At 47.2% G+C, this 15,409-nt stretch overlaps 1 protein-coding gene across 1 annotated transcript; it reads right to left on the bottom strand.

Annotated features, from left to right (window-relative positions):
* Positions 1–13,552: 13,552 nt before the first annotated feature.
* LOC138580000 (olfactory receptor 4E2-like) lies at positions 13,553–14,548 on the bottom strand. The gene has a single exon (XM_069650230.1). It carries the CDS (start codon positions 14,546–14,548, stop codon positions 13,553–13,555), a length of 996 nt encoding a protein of 331 aa, XP_069506331.1.
* Between the last annotated feature and the right edge of the window lie 861 nt (positions 14,549–15,409).

Here is a 15,409-nt window from a genome sequence, read left to right as displayed (position 1 = left end):
TGAATATGTATTCAGCAACAATGGTCAAAACGACCTGCCACATAGTGAACTAACTCATCAAACTGGCCCACTTTGACCAAAAGAAACGGCCCACACTAGCATTTTTCGTTTTTGGTTCGACATTGCCCTATTGCCCTATAGGCCAGCCCGAGCCTATACATCACTATGGAGGAGAAACTGCTAGGCTTAGCAAACGTTCCTGAAGGCACTCAAGCTTCATCATAGCATTTGCCCGATTGCCCATAATGTGATGAAACCAACCCACGAGAAGCCACTCATGCCAATCCGCTTTTTACCTGCAGTATTTGGGAACATTCTCCATCCCTGTGCTAGAGCTTTTATTTTCATGGTGGCAATGGAAAAGTTCCACATCCGTGAACTGGGTTTACCCCTGCCCTCTTTGGCACCCAGAGCTTGACTCATGACTGCCTACAACGTCCTTGTGCAGAGCAAATGGAACAGCTTGGTTCTTGCTTTCTTCCTCTCTGAGCACTGTTCCAAAATAGGGTCACAGGAATCTTTAGACAGTGCAAGGATGTGACAGATTTTTTGCCAAAAATAAAAATGATTTGCCAATAATCAGATATTCTCAAAATTCACAGCAATTTCTGAAATCACAGGCATAATTTAAAATGTTTTAAATCACCCACTGATATCTGTGGATATGGAATTTCTCACCATGCCTCTATTTTTCAGGCACAGAGGAAACCCACAGAAACATAGGGCCGCGTTACAAGTGTGGCGGTCCGGACACAAGGGTACCGGAAAGCTAATACACTTTGCACAGCTCTGTGAATGAGGGTGTTTGTTGGCAGTGCAAAGTCACTTTGCACCGCTCTAAAGATTACACGTGGCACTCAGTGAGGAATCAATTCATTGCAATTTCAGCTACAAATAACTGCTCACCAGGCTGAGTAGTGGGCTTAGTGAGTGCCTGCAGGGAAATTGACCATTCACATAGTGACCCAATGTGTGCTCTCACAGAGCACCTGCTTTCCATTAATTTGATCGAATATTGCAGACCTGTGTATGCACGAAGGGTCACAATCAGGCAAAGGCAGGGGAGCTTTGTGTTCACTGGGGAAAGTACCTTGTCTTCTCCACACAAAGAGGTTAGGAAAAGGAATGTCTTCTGAGGGGACCTAGATCTTGACAACCGAATACAGAAATGTGTTCTCAAGAGATGAACATATGAGAGGGACAGCAGCAAAAGGATCGGGACAAACGAAGAAGTGTGAATGAACAATCTGGAATGTGTAACAATCAGAAATTTTGAAAATAAATAAATATAGAGAGTGCAATTCAATGTAACTTGCTTGGCTCATGATTTTTTGCATTATATAGAGAGATACTCATTTACACATTTGCTGTTGGCTCTGCATATTATTTTACTGTTTTTGCCATGCAGAAATCTGAGAAATATTTGGAATTGTTTGCAAATTTAGACGGCTTTGAGTGAGAGCACTGCTCAGTGCTGCCTGCTTTCTGTGACATGGCCTTGTCAGTGTCTGATAGGCAAGCCAGAATATACTGCCTTCCCATGTTACACACTGAGTAGGGCCTACAGTAGGCAGGCACAGAGATGGATTGTTCGTATAAGGTTTATTGCGAATATTTACATGGTTGAGCAAAGGAAATGAAAAAAAGCCAACTTAGACTTACAACAGTGTTTATCAAACACAACAGGATGTCTTCTCCTGGGATTCAAAAATAGCTCTAGTTTATCAATTTGAAATTTGGGTTCCCTTTCCTGGGTGGCAATTTGGTTAAAGTCACTCACACAGTCCCATGGGTTTCAATGCCCCTGACACATCTTTCTTGCCCCCTAGAGTCCTCTGCTCTTCATCGTCTGGATCTAATTCTTGGTGTCAGCAGATCTGTCTGAGGGACTTCCAGGTCCATGTGCACCCCTATGCTAAGCTCTGCAAAGGGCAGAGACTGGGGCTCGGCAAAGGCTGGCAAGACCCTGGAGCTTCATCTGTTCTTTATCAGTATCCACGGCGCTCTTTCAGTTTTCCGAAAATCTGTAATCTTCTCATCCACACCTCTCTTGACCTTCTCTTCCTAGCTCTTTCCACCAAACACCTAGTCTACTCAACACCACAATCCAACCCCTCCTCCTCAATTGTGCCACCAAACTGCTGCCCCTCTGTCTACCTCGTGTGTGTTTCTTTCAGCCTTCCACCTTCCTCTGGCTCATTCCTCCAGTTAGCTAATACGGGATTTCAGAAGCAAGTAGGCAACATGCAAGCAGGTAATCAGAGCCAGTATTCTGAAAGTGTCCGGGTAACATCTAGTATGCGTGCGACGTGGCGATCCATAAGAATCATCTGGACCATTTACCCCTCGCCAGAACTCCTGTTCTTCTTCCAGTGCCCAATGGGGTCTATCAAGAATTTGAAATTCTGTCCTGAATGTGGGGGGGCTACATAGGCTTCTGGAAGACATCAATTGGATGACTAATGTGCAGGGGTTTAATGTGGTTTGTATACAAGAAACGTGGGTCATGACTACTGCGTTATTTCAGGGTTTTGCCTCCTTTGTGAAACCAGCTACCAGGGGTGTGCGACGGAGACCTAAGGGGGGCTTGTACATTTTGGTGGGTACCAAGATGGGCCTCAACTTTTTGGAAAGACCTACTGACTAGCACAACCTATTGTGCTTGGAAACAGTTACTGGTGATGGTAGACCAGTGTTTTATTTAATATCTATAACAGACCATATTGCCAGGCCCCCTTGGAGAGCCTAAAATAACAGTGCCACGAGAAAGGAACCCCCCCCTCTAGTACTGGTTCTGGGGGACCTTAATATGCAAATAGAGTTAATTGAAGAACTCGCAGGCCTCTGGGATGAGCTTAATGTTTCAATAGGCATCCCTCCTTTGGAATGTGAGAAACCTATTAGAGTGCACCGATTAGACATTGAGTCATGTACACCCCTATGCTAAGCTCTGCAAAGGGCAGAGACTGGGGCTCGGCAAAGGCTGGCAAGACCCTGGAGCTTCATCTGTTCTTTATCAGTATCCACGGCGCTCTTTCAGTTTTCCGAAAATCTGTAATCTTCTCATCCACACCTCTCTTGACCTTCTCTTCCTAGCTCTTTCCACCAAACACCTAGTCTACTCAACACCACAATCCAACCCCTCCTCCTCAATTGTGCCACCAAACTGCTGCCCCTCTGTCTACCTCGTGTGTGTTTCTTTCAGCCTTCCACCTTCCTCTGGCTCATTCCTCCAGTTAGCTAATACGGGATTTCAGAAGCAAGTAGGCAACATGCACGCAGGTAATCAGAGCCAGTATTCTGAAAGTGTCCGGGTAACATCTAGTATGCGTGCGACGTGGCGATCCATAAGAATCATCTGGACCATTTACCCCTCGCCAGAACTCCTGTTCTTCTTCCAGTGCCCAATGGGGTCTATCAAGAATTTGAAATTCTGTCCTGAATGTGGGGGGGCTACATAGGCTTCTGGAAGACATCAATTGGATGACTAATGTGCAGGGGTTTAATGTGGTTTGTATACAAGAAACGTGGGTCATGACTACTGCGTTATTTCAGGGTTTTGCCTCCTTTGTGAAACCAGCTACCAGGGGTGTGCGACGGAGACCTAAGGGGGGCTTGTACATTTTGGTGGGTACCAAGATGGGCCTCAACTTTTTGGAAAGACCTACTGACTCGCACAACCTATTGTGCTTGGAAACAGTTACTGGTGATGGTAGACCAGTGTTTTATTTAATATCTATAACAGACCATATTGCCAGGCCCCCTTGGAGAGCCTAAAAAAACTGTGCCACGAGAAAGGAACCCCCCCCTCTAGTACTGGTTCTGGGGGACCTTAATATGCAAATAGAGTTAATTGAAGAACTCGCAGGCCTCTGGGATGAGCTTAATGTTTCAATAGGCATCCCTCCTTTGGAATGTGAGAAACCTATTAGAGTGCACCGATTAGACATTGAGTCAGTTTGTTTGTTATATAGTGCAAACCTGCAAGCTTGCAACGTCCGGCTTAGTCCAGACCAGCCTGCTATCCTCACCTTTGAAGGTCCGATGGGAAGCTCCAGGATTGATTATATTCTCATTAGTGCTGTAGATTGTGAAAAGGCTGTTCGCCTTGAAATTCAAATACGCAGTGAGAGTGATTACAGACCAGTGTGATGTGAAATAAGGGTCTGTGTTCAGGGGAGGATAATGGCTGTTCAGGGTTGGGGACTTCTCTGATCACTCTTGCTGGTCGTGCTGGGCAAAGCATCAAATGATTGCCTGCTGATTTCAGCAGCAAGAAGCCCGGTGTCTATGCTGCAATAGAACCACACCTCTTACTAATGTGTGGGGACAAAACTTCTTCAATGGGCATCCTTGATGCTGATGATAACCTGACTTGTGCAGTTTTTCCTTTTGTTAGTAAATCTGCTAGGAAAATTGCCAGGTGGCTATTAAGATCAATAGTTGGTTTGATTATGATTGCAAAGCTGCCAAGGCTAGTCTGCAGAGGTATTTGAATATGGCAAAGCCTATAGACAAGCAACATGTACATGCCCAGAGGGCTAATTATAAAGCCGTAACTCAGAGGAAGAAGAGTGCCTTCAACCAGGATCTCTGGGATGACTTGCACCTAGCCAGTAATACAGGCGATACCATTGGATTTTGGAGATGAATTTGTGGGAAGGGCTTGTACATACCAGAACCACCAAGGTGTCAGATCACCCCGGACTCCTTGCATCACCACTTTAGGGCCCTGTTTTACCGGGAATCCCCAATAATGGGGACCAGGCCGCCCCCTCCCATGGAGGTTCCATCTTGGTAAGGAATGGCGAGCCAATATCGATTGGGGAAGTGGCACTGGCCATTATGGCATTGAGTGCTGGGAAGGCCCAAAGGCCTGAGAAATTGGCAATAGACCCTTTCCAGGAGGTGTCTGTCTGGGCCCCTGTCTTATGTTGTGTTTTTAATTCCGTGGTTGAAGTTGGCAGAGTCCGGCTGTCCTGGCGCGAAGAGAAAATCGTACCTATATACAAGAAGGGAGACAGCCATGCCCCAGGGAACTACAGGCCCATCTCACTGCTTTATGCAGCAGGTAAGATATATGCGAAAGTACTTCTTACTCGCTTGCAGATATGGTCAAATGAGAATGAGGCCATAGGTCATCTTCAGGCAGGCTTTTGCAACGGCACCAGCACGATTGAAATGGGGTTTAGATTGGGCCTGATCTTGTCTAAATATATTCTACTCAATAAGGTTTGTATCTATGCCATCTTTGTAGACCTACGCACAGCTTTTGATTGTGTCCCACGTGAGTTACTGTGGGACACCCTGAGGAAGAAGGGAGCCCCTGCATATCTTCATAACAACATTTGTGCTCTCCATACCATAGCGCGAATTTACTGAATCATAAACTGTGGAGAAGGGGGTGTGGCAGGGCTGTGTGTTAGCCCCCTCCTCTTTTGCTTGTGCATCGATGACATTGTCAGGGACCTAGGAAAGTATTGCCTTGATCCTTCCAGGCTTGTCCAGGACAAGCTACCCACATTGTTCTTCACGGACGATGCAGTTATCTTGTCCACTTTGCCCATGGGCCTTAAGCACAATTTTGAGAGCTTTGTGAGGAAGTGCAAATGGCAACATTTGGTGATCAATACTGACAAAACTAAAACCATGGTATTTAGCATAAGGTGGCCAAGAAAAATACCTTGAGAATTGTATGTGAGGGTCAAGTACTGGAACAGGTGGCCATGTACGAATATCTAGGTATACGGTTCTCAGAGAACCTATCATGTTTTTTTTTTTAATAACACATTTTATTACATTTTGTGCGGTAATACAAAAACATACAAAACGTAACCATATCACTTTGCATACAAAAGGCAGAGTAGTACAATCGGATATGATCTGAATATAAGAATACGTTGAGACACAGTTGTTGTGAGAAAAAGATGCGAACAAGTCAGCAAATGGCCGTTTACGTATTAGTCTTTCTCAAGCAGCCTCAAAAAGTGACGTTATCGTTTGTGGCCTTGGCAGAGTTGCGCAACAAAGCTTGTTGTCCATTCTGGATCTGAGTTATAATGTCTGTTCCCATTTACCCCAGATTCTATCTGCTTTGCCCGGGCAGCCTCTAGCTTGGTAGACTCGGCGTTCCATTAGGATGATGGCGTCCACATCTGACATCCATTGGTCATATTTCGGGGTAACTTCTGAGCCCCACAGTTGCGCAATGTTCCTTTTGGCAATTCCTGTTGCTGACGAGAAAAGAAGCTTTTCGAAGCGAGACATGTCTACTGCATCTTCAAAACCCAAAAGAAGGAGTTTAGGGTCTGTTGGGATCGGACGGCACATAACTTTAGTAAGTCTTTCGCTACACTTATGCCAGAAGTGTTGTATACGTGTATATTGCCAGAGGATATGATAGAAGGTCCCTTCTTCCTGTTTGCAACGTAGGCATTTGGGGTCGGTCGTTTTGCCCCAATTATACAAAGCCACTTGGGGATAATAAATCCTATGAAGAATCTTCAATTGAACTAGTCTGATTCTTGCGGAGATGGCAGAGTCTCTAGGATACATCAGAGTCGAGATCCAGTCTTCAGGTAATATTGGGCCCACATCGCATTCCCATTTCATCTTCAGATTCAGCAGCTCCTTTGTGGCAAATGAGGAGATAGCGTTGTACATAGTAGACGTGACCTTGTTATTCACACGGTCTATGAATATATTCCTTTCCATAGGCGTACATTCCGGCATGCCCGCCATTTGGACCCTATGTAAGGTGAGAGCATGTTGTAATTGTCCATAGTGAAAGTGTTCTGTGTCCGGGAGACCATGTGATGCCACGAGCTCGGGGAACTGTATCAACTGATCGTTCACGAATACCTGCTGAATGGTCAGTATGCCGGCTGTTACCCAGTTTGGCCATTTTGGGAGATTGCTGAGGCTCGAGAGGTGAGCATTGTTCCAGATGGGTTGGACTGGGGTAATTTTGTTGTCCCATCCTAAGTGTTTGTGTACTTCCTTCCACACCAGGGCTGTATGTGCTACTATCGTACGTTCAGGAGGGCGAGACTGTTTACAGTAGAGGCTTTCAATCGGGGACATGCCGTGTCGTGCAGCTAATTAAGCTTTTATATGGGGAATGGACGGGTCTCCGTGCAATATATCATTGACTGTCGCCATCTGTGTCGCCCAGTAGTAGATCTTGATGTTTGGAAGTCCTATTCCCCCCTCCCAGACTGAGCGTTGGAGGGTTTTGAGGGCAATTCTCAGGTGTTTCCCACCCCAAAGGAGTTTACGTGTTGTTCCATCTATTCTACAGAACTCTTCGTTGGGGACATGGAGAGGGGCGTTTTGAAGGATGTATAAGAACCGGGGTAGGGCCAGCATCTTGAATAGCGCTGCCCTGCCTAGCAATGTCAGTGGTAGTGCTTGCCAGTGGGCTGCATCTTGCTTGTATCTTTCAACTAGTGGATGCAAGTTTTGTTTTACATAGCTATCCAGCCCATTGGTGATTAGAATGCCCAGGTAGCGGAACTGAGTGGTTTCTACTTGATATGGGAAGCCCGATGCTGGTATGCAGTCTACCCGTTTTACCAGAAACAGCACAGATTTGGACCAGTCCACTAAAGGTTCCATAGTTAGTCAGTAGTTGTGTGACCACGGGGCAGGAGGTCGCTGGGTCGCCCAGGTATACTAAGAGGTTATCCGCATAGAGGGATATCCTATCTTCCCAGTTCGGCCCCCATCTGAAGCCAGTCCACGTGGTGGTGTCCCGCAGAAGGACTGCCAGTGGTTCCATTATTAGTGCAAACACCATTGCCGAGAGCGGGCAACCTTGTCTGGTTCCTTTCCCTAATCGGATATTACGTGAGGGCCACCCGTTTACTCTGACCTCCGCCGTTGGATTGTTGTAGAGGAGTTGTACCCATTTTATGAACGGCGCCCCAAATTGCATCTTGCGCATTATTGCCCATAAGGCCTCCCAGTAAACTGAGTCGAAGGCTTTTTTGAAATCTATGGCCAACAATGCAAGTGATTGTTGCAAAGCAGGTGATCTCTCCAGCGCCAGGTGCAACCTGCGAATGTTCATTCTCGTGTACCTTTGAGGCATGAAGCCGCATTGGTCCGGGTGGATCTGTGACGTAATGACCAATTGTAGCCTGTTGGCTAGTATTTTGGCTAGTATTTTGGCTTCACTGTTGATTAGGGATATGGGTCGGTAGGAGGTGCATTCCTCCGGGGGTTTGCCCTTTTTGGGGATCACTACGATGGTGGCTTTACGGAGGTCTGGTGGGAGTTCGCCCTTGGCTAGGGAGTGTTTGAAAATGTTGAGCAAGTGCGTTGGTATGTCTAGATGGTTCAGCTTTTTCGAGATGTCAAGTGGGAACCCATTGGGACCTGGGGTCTTGCCTGTTTGGAGTTGGACAATGGCTGTTGATATTTCGTCAGCTGTAATTGTGTTGTCTAGAGTGGTAGCTTGTTCTGTTCATAAGTGTTGGGAGGTCAATGTCGTTCAGTATGGTGCTGACTGCGGCATTGATGGGGGGTTTGTAAAGGTCCTCGTAGAATTCTGCAAAACGTTCGGCAATCTCTGCATTGGAGTAGACAAGATCTGCATTCGAGGTTCTGATGCACTTCACCTTCTGTTGTCCTTTGTCGCGCTTTTCCAGCCACGCAAGCATTTTGCCTGCTTTTTCCCCCGTTTCGTACAGACGTGCTTTCATAGCAATGTGTGCCGTTTTGGCACAGTCTAAGGCTAAATTGTGGAGCTTCTTCTGTGCCATTATGAGGGCTCTGTTCGTCTCCGGGGTGTCTCTGGCAATATGATATAATTCCTTGGACGTGACGTCGCTTTCAGCTTCAGTGATTCTCTTGCGTTGTACCTTCTTTTTTGCCGATGTCCATGAGATGATTTCACCACGTAGGACTGATTTGTACGCGTCCCATATTGTATTGGGATCGTCAACCGAGCCTGCATTCAACTCAAAATAGTTGGAAGTAGCTGCCTCCATCTTTTCTTGAAGGTCCGGGAACCCCAATTAGTAGGTGTTCAGCCACCACAAGGGGTGCGGTCGTGGTTTTGCCGTTTCCACTTCGAGTACCAGTGGGGAGTGGTCAGAGATCCCCCGCGGGAGGAAGAATGCGCTGGATACTTTATGAATATTTTGGCATGGTAAGAAGTAGTCTATTCTGGACATCGAGGCGTGGGCCCCAGAATGAAAAGAATACTGTCGAACCTCAGCGTGCAGGTCTCTCCACGCCTCACACAGGCCCAATGCTGACACGAAGGAAGCCAATTTGGTGGTGGTGGCGGGATTCCTTGCTCTCAAGTGCGTGCGATCGAGGATATTGTTCATGACTTCATTGAAGTCCCCTCCTAACACCCATGTGTCTGTGGGGTTTGCTGCCAGAATGGGGGTAATTTCGGTTAGCAGGTCATTAAGGAGAAGTGGTGGGGAGTACACTGCCATGAGTGCCAGGGTTTGGCTCCATAGCGTTGCTTGGATGTGTACATAGCGGCCTCCTCTGTCTTGTAGCATGTGTGTGATCACAAGCGGAAGTCTTTTATGGATCAGTATGAGCACCCCTCTCGCACCCATGGAGAAACCAGCGTGCACTTCTGTGCGGTAGTTTGCTCTTTGGAAGAATTTGCACAAATTTCCTGCAAGGTGTGTTTGGGACAGAAAGACTGTATCCGGGGAGTGTCTATTTAGGTGCTGTAGTACCAGTCTTCTTTTGATGCTGGATCCCAGCCCATTAACGTTCCATGACAGGAGTTTGAGCCTTCTCTGGGTTGAATTAGTCTCAGGTTCCATTGGCTGTTTGGGGTGTAGATTCGCGCATGTCTTTCCTCGATTGTATACGCGGCAGTTGTACCGCGTTTGATCTGTACAGCGTACTTATCGTGCCTTTGCATGCTAAACATTGAAAACAGAAAAAAACGTCATCCTCAACTCCCCCAACCCCATACTCCACCCCCAACTGAAGCATCTGTCAACCCAATATAAACATTCAACCAATTAAATCTTAAATTTTTAATTTGTTGCCTTGGTTGGGGGCGCCTGTTCGGTCGGCCGCCAGCCTAGATATGTCTTATGTTTCCGTTCCCATTATGGAGCGTGGGCTCCGTTGCGTTACTTGTGCGATGTTTCAGGCATCTTCACTGGCTGTTGTAGTTCCTTATATGTTTTCTTGGTGCTGATTCTCAATTTGTTGCTGCTGTTGCAAATCCATGTCGGGTGGGTGCTCAGGATGTGGTCTATTGCGTTCTCTTCTCCCCCCCCCTTCAGGGCCCCAGTCTCCATCTATGTGCCTCTCGGCCCATCTCCATGCTTCCTTGGGATCTGTAAAATGCACCAATGTCTCCTTATGGTAGATCTTAAGTTGGGCCGGAATGATTAGTCTGTATTTGACACCCAGTGAGTGGAGGCGCCTCTTGAGCGGATCGAATGACTGGCGTGCCTTTTGCACCTCCTTGGTAAAGTCAGGGAAGAAGGCGATTTTTGATCCATTATACGTAATTGTACCTTTCGATCTTGCCAGCTGCAGCACCGTATCCCTATCTCTAGAGAAATCTTGCAATAACTGTGCGCGGCGGAGCTCCCGGGGTGACCCTGCCAGTTGGTATGCAATGGGCCCGTTCGATGGAGAAAAATTTCGAGAAGGATTGCACGTCATATGTGTCCACAAGCCATTCCTCGAGGAATAGTTCCATACAATCCCCCTCCGCCTTCTCGGGAAGGCCAAGTATGCAAACATTGTTTCGCCTAGATTTGCCTTCGCTATCGTCCACTCTAGCCTCCAGGAGCTTGATGCGTGCCATCATGCTGGACACATTGCGGTTTATCCCCCGTAGGCTGTCTTCGGTTTCCGAAATTCGTGCCTCTGCCTCCCCAGTGCGTGAGGTCAGCTTTTGCAGGTCATGTCTTAGTAGGGACAAGTCCACACCGATACTGTCCATCTTTTTTTCCATTGAAGTTCTGGAGCTGGCAATGGCACTCATTATATCTCTGAGGTAGATATCCTCTTCCATGCAGTCTGACTCAGATATTTGCAACCTCTCCGGGGAGCGAGTCAATGGAGTGGTAGCGTATTGTTCAATTCTGCTCTGCGTAGAGGTCTTCCTGGGTTTATCTTTCCCCATTGCCGGGTATCTGGTCGGGACGAGAGGGGACAGTGGCGGGGCAGGAGGCTGGTAGTGCTGCTGGGCCAAGAGTGTTGTCGCCGAGTCCAGGCATCATGTGGGCGGAACACCCAGGGAACTGCGCCAGTTGTGATGTTGTTGGTCCAAGGACACTTTGTGATCGATGCGCCCACCAGCCACTGGGACTCACACGGATCTGTTGTGTTGTGGTTCCTTGCACTGGGTGGTGCAGGTCGGGGCAAAGATGTTAGTCTGCGCTCTGGGGACAGGGCCCGTGGGTTCTTCCAGTCCCGAGCACAGTTGCCTGCTTGCCCCAGTCCACGATTCCCCCAGGCCCGCTTCGTAGATCCAGGGGGGAAACCAGGGTTTCAGCAGGGCCGCTCCAACGAGCAAAGGAGGGGTCGGGGGGTTTGACAGTGACTTGAAACTCGAGCCCCCGTCCGTTGCCGCCCCCCTCTCCTTACCGCACAGTTGTTCTCCGGAACCGAGCAGCAGGTGTCAGTGACTGCAGGGTGTAGATGACTCCGCAGGTGCTCTACGCAATGTAGAGCGCCCGCGCCGTTGTTGGCGGTGTATCAGGTAGTGGCTGCTCCGCTCCCACGCCGCTGCACTGACCCGATGAGCAGGCCTCGACGTGTCGCAGTGTGTGACGGACGCCGCTGGGGGTGGGTAAGCGGCGCACAAACGTGTCCCCTCTGTCGCAGAAGTCGGATCAGCACGTATCGCCCCTCGCCCCGCGGCGCGAAACCACTCGGCTCTCCTCAGCCTTACAGAGCAGCCAGGGCACAGTTGGTCGTGCAGTGTCGCTTCAGGGGCAAGAGTGCTGGTACCACAACACATGCGCCGGTTCGCACAGGGGGCAAGGGCCGGCAGGCGCTCCTTGCTCTCGTCCGTCCCTCGTGTTCACAAGCACCAGGAGGATCGGTGTCTCACTGCCACAGGCAGTCCCCAGACACCGGGCAGGCTTGTTTACACCTCCCTGTAGCTCGCTTTCCGTTGCCGCGTCTCGATCCCTCAGTCCACTGCTTACATCAGTCTCATGGCTGCCATCTTGGGGGCGCTGCTTGGCGCGGGGACAGCGGCCACAAAACTACAATTCTACAGGATCGTACAGCACCTCTGCTCCGGTTTTCCTCGGAGGTCGATGCAGCATATAATCACACAGCTGTAGGAGGAATTTTAAGCCATCTGGGGTGGGTAGATGCGCAGGATGGATGCAGGATTCGGCTGGCGGCACAGGAGCAATGGAGGTTTACGTCTCCATCGTTCGGCGGTTAGCCACGCCCCCGAACCTATCATGGTTGAATCATCAACACAAGGCAACAGTGACATTGAATAAATACTGTGGGGGAATCTGCCATTTTTTTAAAACCCATGGCAGGAGAGCTGTCTCCCCTGCATTGAAACTCTATGGAGCCCAGGCTTCACCTACGGCCACTTATGGCACTGAAATATGAGGGCACCAGAGGTCACTACCCTTAGTGTTGCAGAGAGCAACTTTTAAGGGCACTGTTGATGCAACCAAAGGGGGGCCCAATGGCTAGTTATCTCCCTACAATTACCAGTGTCCTGCCTTTGAGACCTTTACTCGACTGGATTAGAATTTGGTCCAGCAAACATTTAGCTCCCTACCGATCAGCGCTAACATACTTTTTGTCTTTGAATGGAGCACATTCACTCCCCTGGTTCAAATCTGTCCATATGGAGCTCACAAGACTGAGCTTGTTCCCACTCTGGGCGAGCCCACACACCATAACCCCTGGGTTTAAGTTGATTGCTAAGAGAAACATTTACAATGCGCTGATAGGCAGGATGAAGCAGTACTGTATGGCACTGAGTACCAGGTGTTTGTATATGATCTCTAAGACGGTATGGCTTTGAGGAATATCTTGACATTGTTAGCCCTGGGTAGGCATGTTCACTATACTTAACAGCTATGCACAAATACTCTGAAAGTAGCGTTTTATACAGCAAAATGGAGGCCTACCATTGGTCCTGTCTGTCCAGTTTGTGGTACCAATGATGAAACTGTTATGCACTTTATGCTTTTTTGCACTAGTTACAATGACCTTAGATCTTGTTACTTACTCCCGCTGTTTAGATTGAGGAATGTGAGGACAGTGTTAGCAGCCCTTGAGCTTTACACCCATTCTAAAGATTTGGTCGCAGTTTTGTATGTGTCAACTTTCTTGCAGCAGGCTTGGTGGAAAAGAACAAAAATAATCGAGCCTTTCCTTTCTGTTAATGGTGCAGCTTTTAGTTTTCACAAATCTAAATTATTATGCTTGGGATCTGACAATTGTCACATATCTTGTAAACTGTGACTGATGATTGATGAGCTTATGATGTGATTGTAGGCTTTCATTACAACTTTATGTCGGCATTTTATAAATTAGTAATGTGTCTTTATGATGTGTATTTTGACTTTCATGCTTTTATGGCTCTAACTGCTGAATAAATTTGTGTTTCATCATGAGAATCAGCATTATTGTAATGCTTTTGTCCTTCCGAAATTCTCCTACTTACAAATTTCTTCATAGACATTTTCACTTCTACATTCCTCAAAGTGTAGATGATAGGGTTAAGCATCGGAGTAATGAGAGCATAGAAAACTGAAACAAACTTATCCAGTGGAAATGTGGTGGCTGGCCTCATGTAAATGAATACACAGGGCCCAAAAAAGATAGTAACAACTGTCAGGTGGGCACCACATGTAGAGAGGGCCTTGCGCTTCCCTTCAGCTGAGCGTTTTCTTACCGCAAGCAAGATCAATGTGTAGGAAACTAGCAGGATAAGAAAACAAACTAGTGAGATGAGTCCACTGTTGGAGATGATCAAGGCTCCGCTGAGAAAAGTGTCTGTGCAGGCCAAGGTGAGCAAGGGCGGGACGTCGCAGGAGAAATGGTCTATCTCATTAGGCCCACAGAAGGGTAAGGTCATCATCAACAGCTCCTGTGCTGTGGAGTGCACCGCCCCCCCAACCCAGCAAGCCAACACGAGCAGGTTACAGACCCGCCTGCTCATGATAGTCATGTAATGCAATGGATTGCAGATGGCCACGTAGCGATCAAAAGCCATCACTGTAAGAATAAACATCTCCACACAGCCAAAGAAGTGCAAGAAAAATATTTGGGACATGCATCCGCTGTAAGAAATGCTCTTTTGCTTGGATAGGAAGTCCACCAGCATCTTGGGGGTGGTGACAGATGGGTAGCACATGTCAGTGAAGGAAAGGTTGCCGAGGAAAAAGTACATGGGGGAGTGAAGAGACGAGTTTGTCTTCACTGTCACAATGATGAGTAGATTTCCGAGCAGCGTTAGAATGTAGACCATCAAAAACACCACAAACAGGACGATCTGCAGATTTGGGTTGTTTGAAAAACTTAAAAGGATGAATGTTTGTACCATGGTTTCATTCCCCATGTTTTTGTATTTTATTTCAAATTAGGATATCCTGTGGAGGAAAGAAAACAGATATAAATATAAGTAAAGATGAATACTGAAACAGCAAAACAATATAGGGATAGTATGGGTGTGTCCATGTACTAATTTGCAGCCACTCAAAAAATAAAATGTTCTGTTGCTCCAGTGATACAATTTAATTTTAATAGTTTTTTATACCTGAGCTCGGTTTCTAAGCGCGGATCCAGGATTCAAACCTCTGTTGCTCTGTGTTGTCTTGCTTCCAAGACCAGCACGTTGCTCCGTTCAATTAGTACCATGCTGGTGTAACTTGCCCTCTTGTTCAGACAGTTTTAATATGAACAATTGGAGCAGTATGAACATTAAGGATTTTTGAATACAGAAATTTTGTTTCAATAGACTTCAAGCACTGAATGCACTCGACACTTTGATTTTTTACATTAGCACATGCACTTGTAACTTTTTTTTAAAAGAACGTTATTTATTGTGTGCTTGACATTACAACAAGAAGTATGAATAGCAGCGTTAATTAGTGTGATAATTCCCATGAGTAAGTGTATTTGCATTTGTGGCAATTAATTTTACAAAAACAAATGCAGGCAGATACCAAAACATAAACTGTAATATTTCCAATCGGTACAAAGAAGAAAATTGTAAAAATCAACACAATAAGGAGCATACCATAGCCCTCTGTGGGATCCCGGCCCTCATTCCCCTTCATTTCAGCATGGTTCTGAAGTTTTGAGCTGAGTTGTCAGGCTCATGGAAGGTCTGGGAGCCCCATGGACCTGGCAGGACTCCAGGGCATGGATACAGGTCATGCCCAGAGGCTATATCGGTTAGCTAGGGATTCCTGGGGCT

The sequence above is a fragment of the Ambystoma mexicanum genome, chromosome 3p (genome assembly GCF_040938575.1).
Source record: "Ambystoma mexicanum isolate Mex_15411 chromosome 3p, UKY_AmexF1_1, whole genome shotgun sequence".
NCBI classification, from domain to species: domain Eukaryota; kingdom Metazoa; phylum Chordata; class Amphibia; order Caudata; family Ambystomatidae; genus Ambystoma; species Ambystoma mexicanum.
Note: the sequence above shows the minus strand (reverse complement) of the source record. Positions and strands in the feature narration are given on the sequence as shown.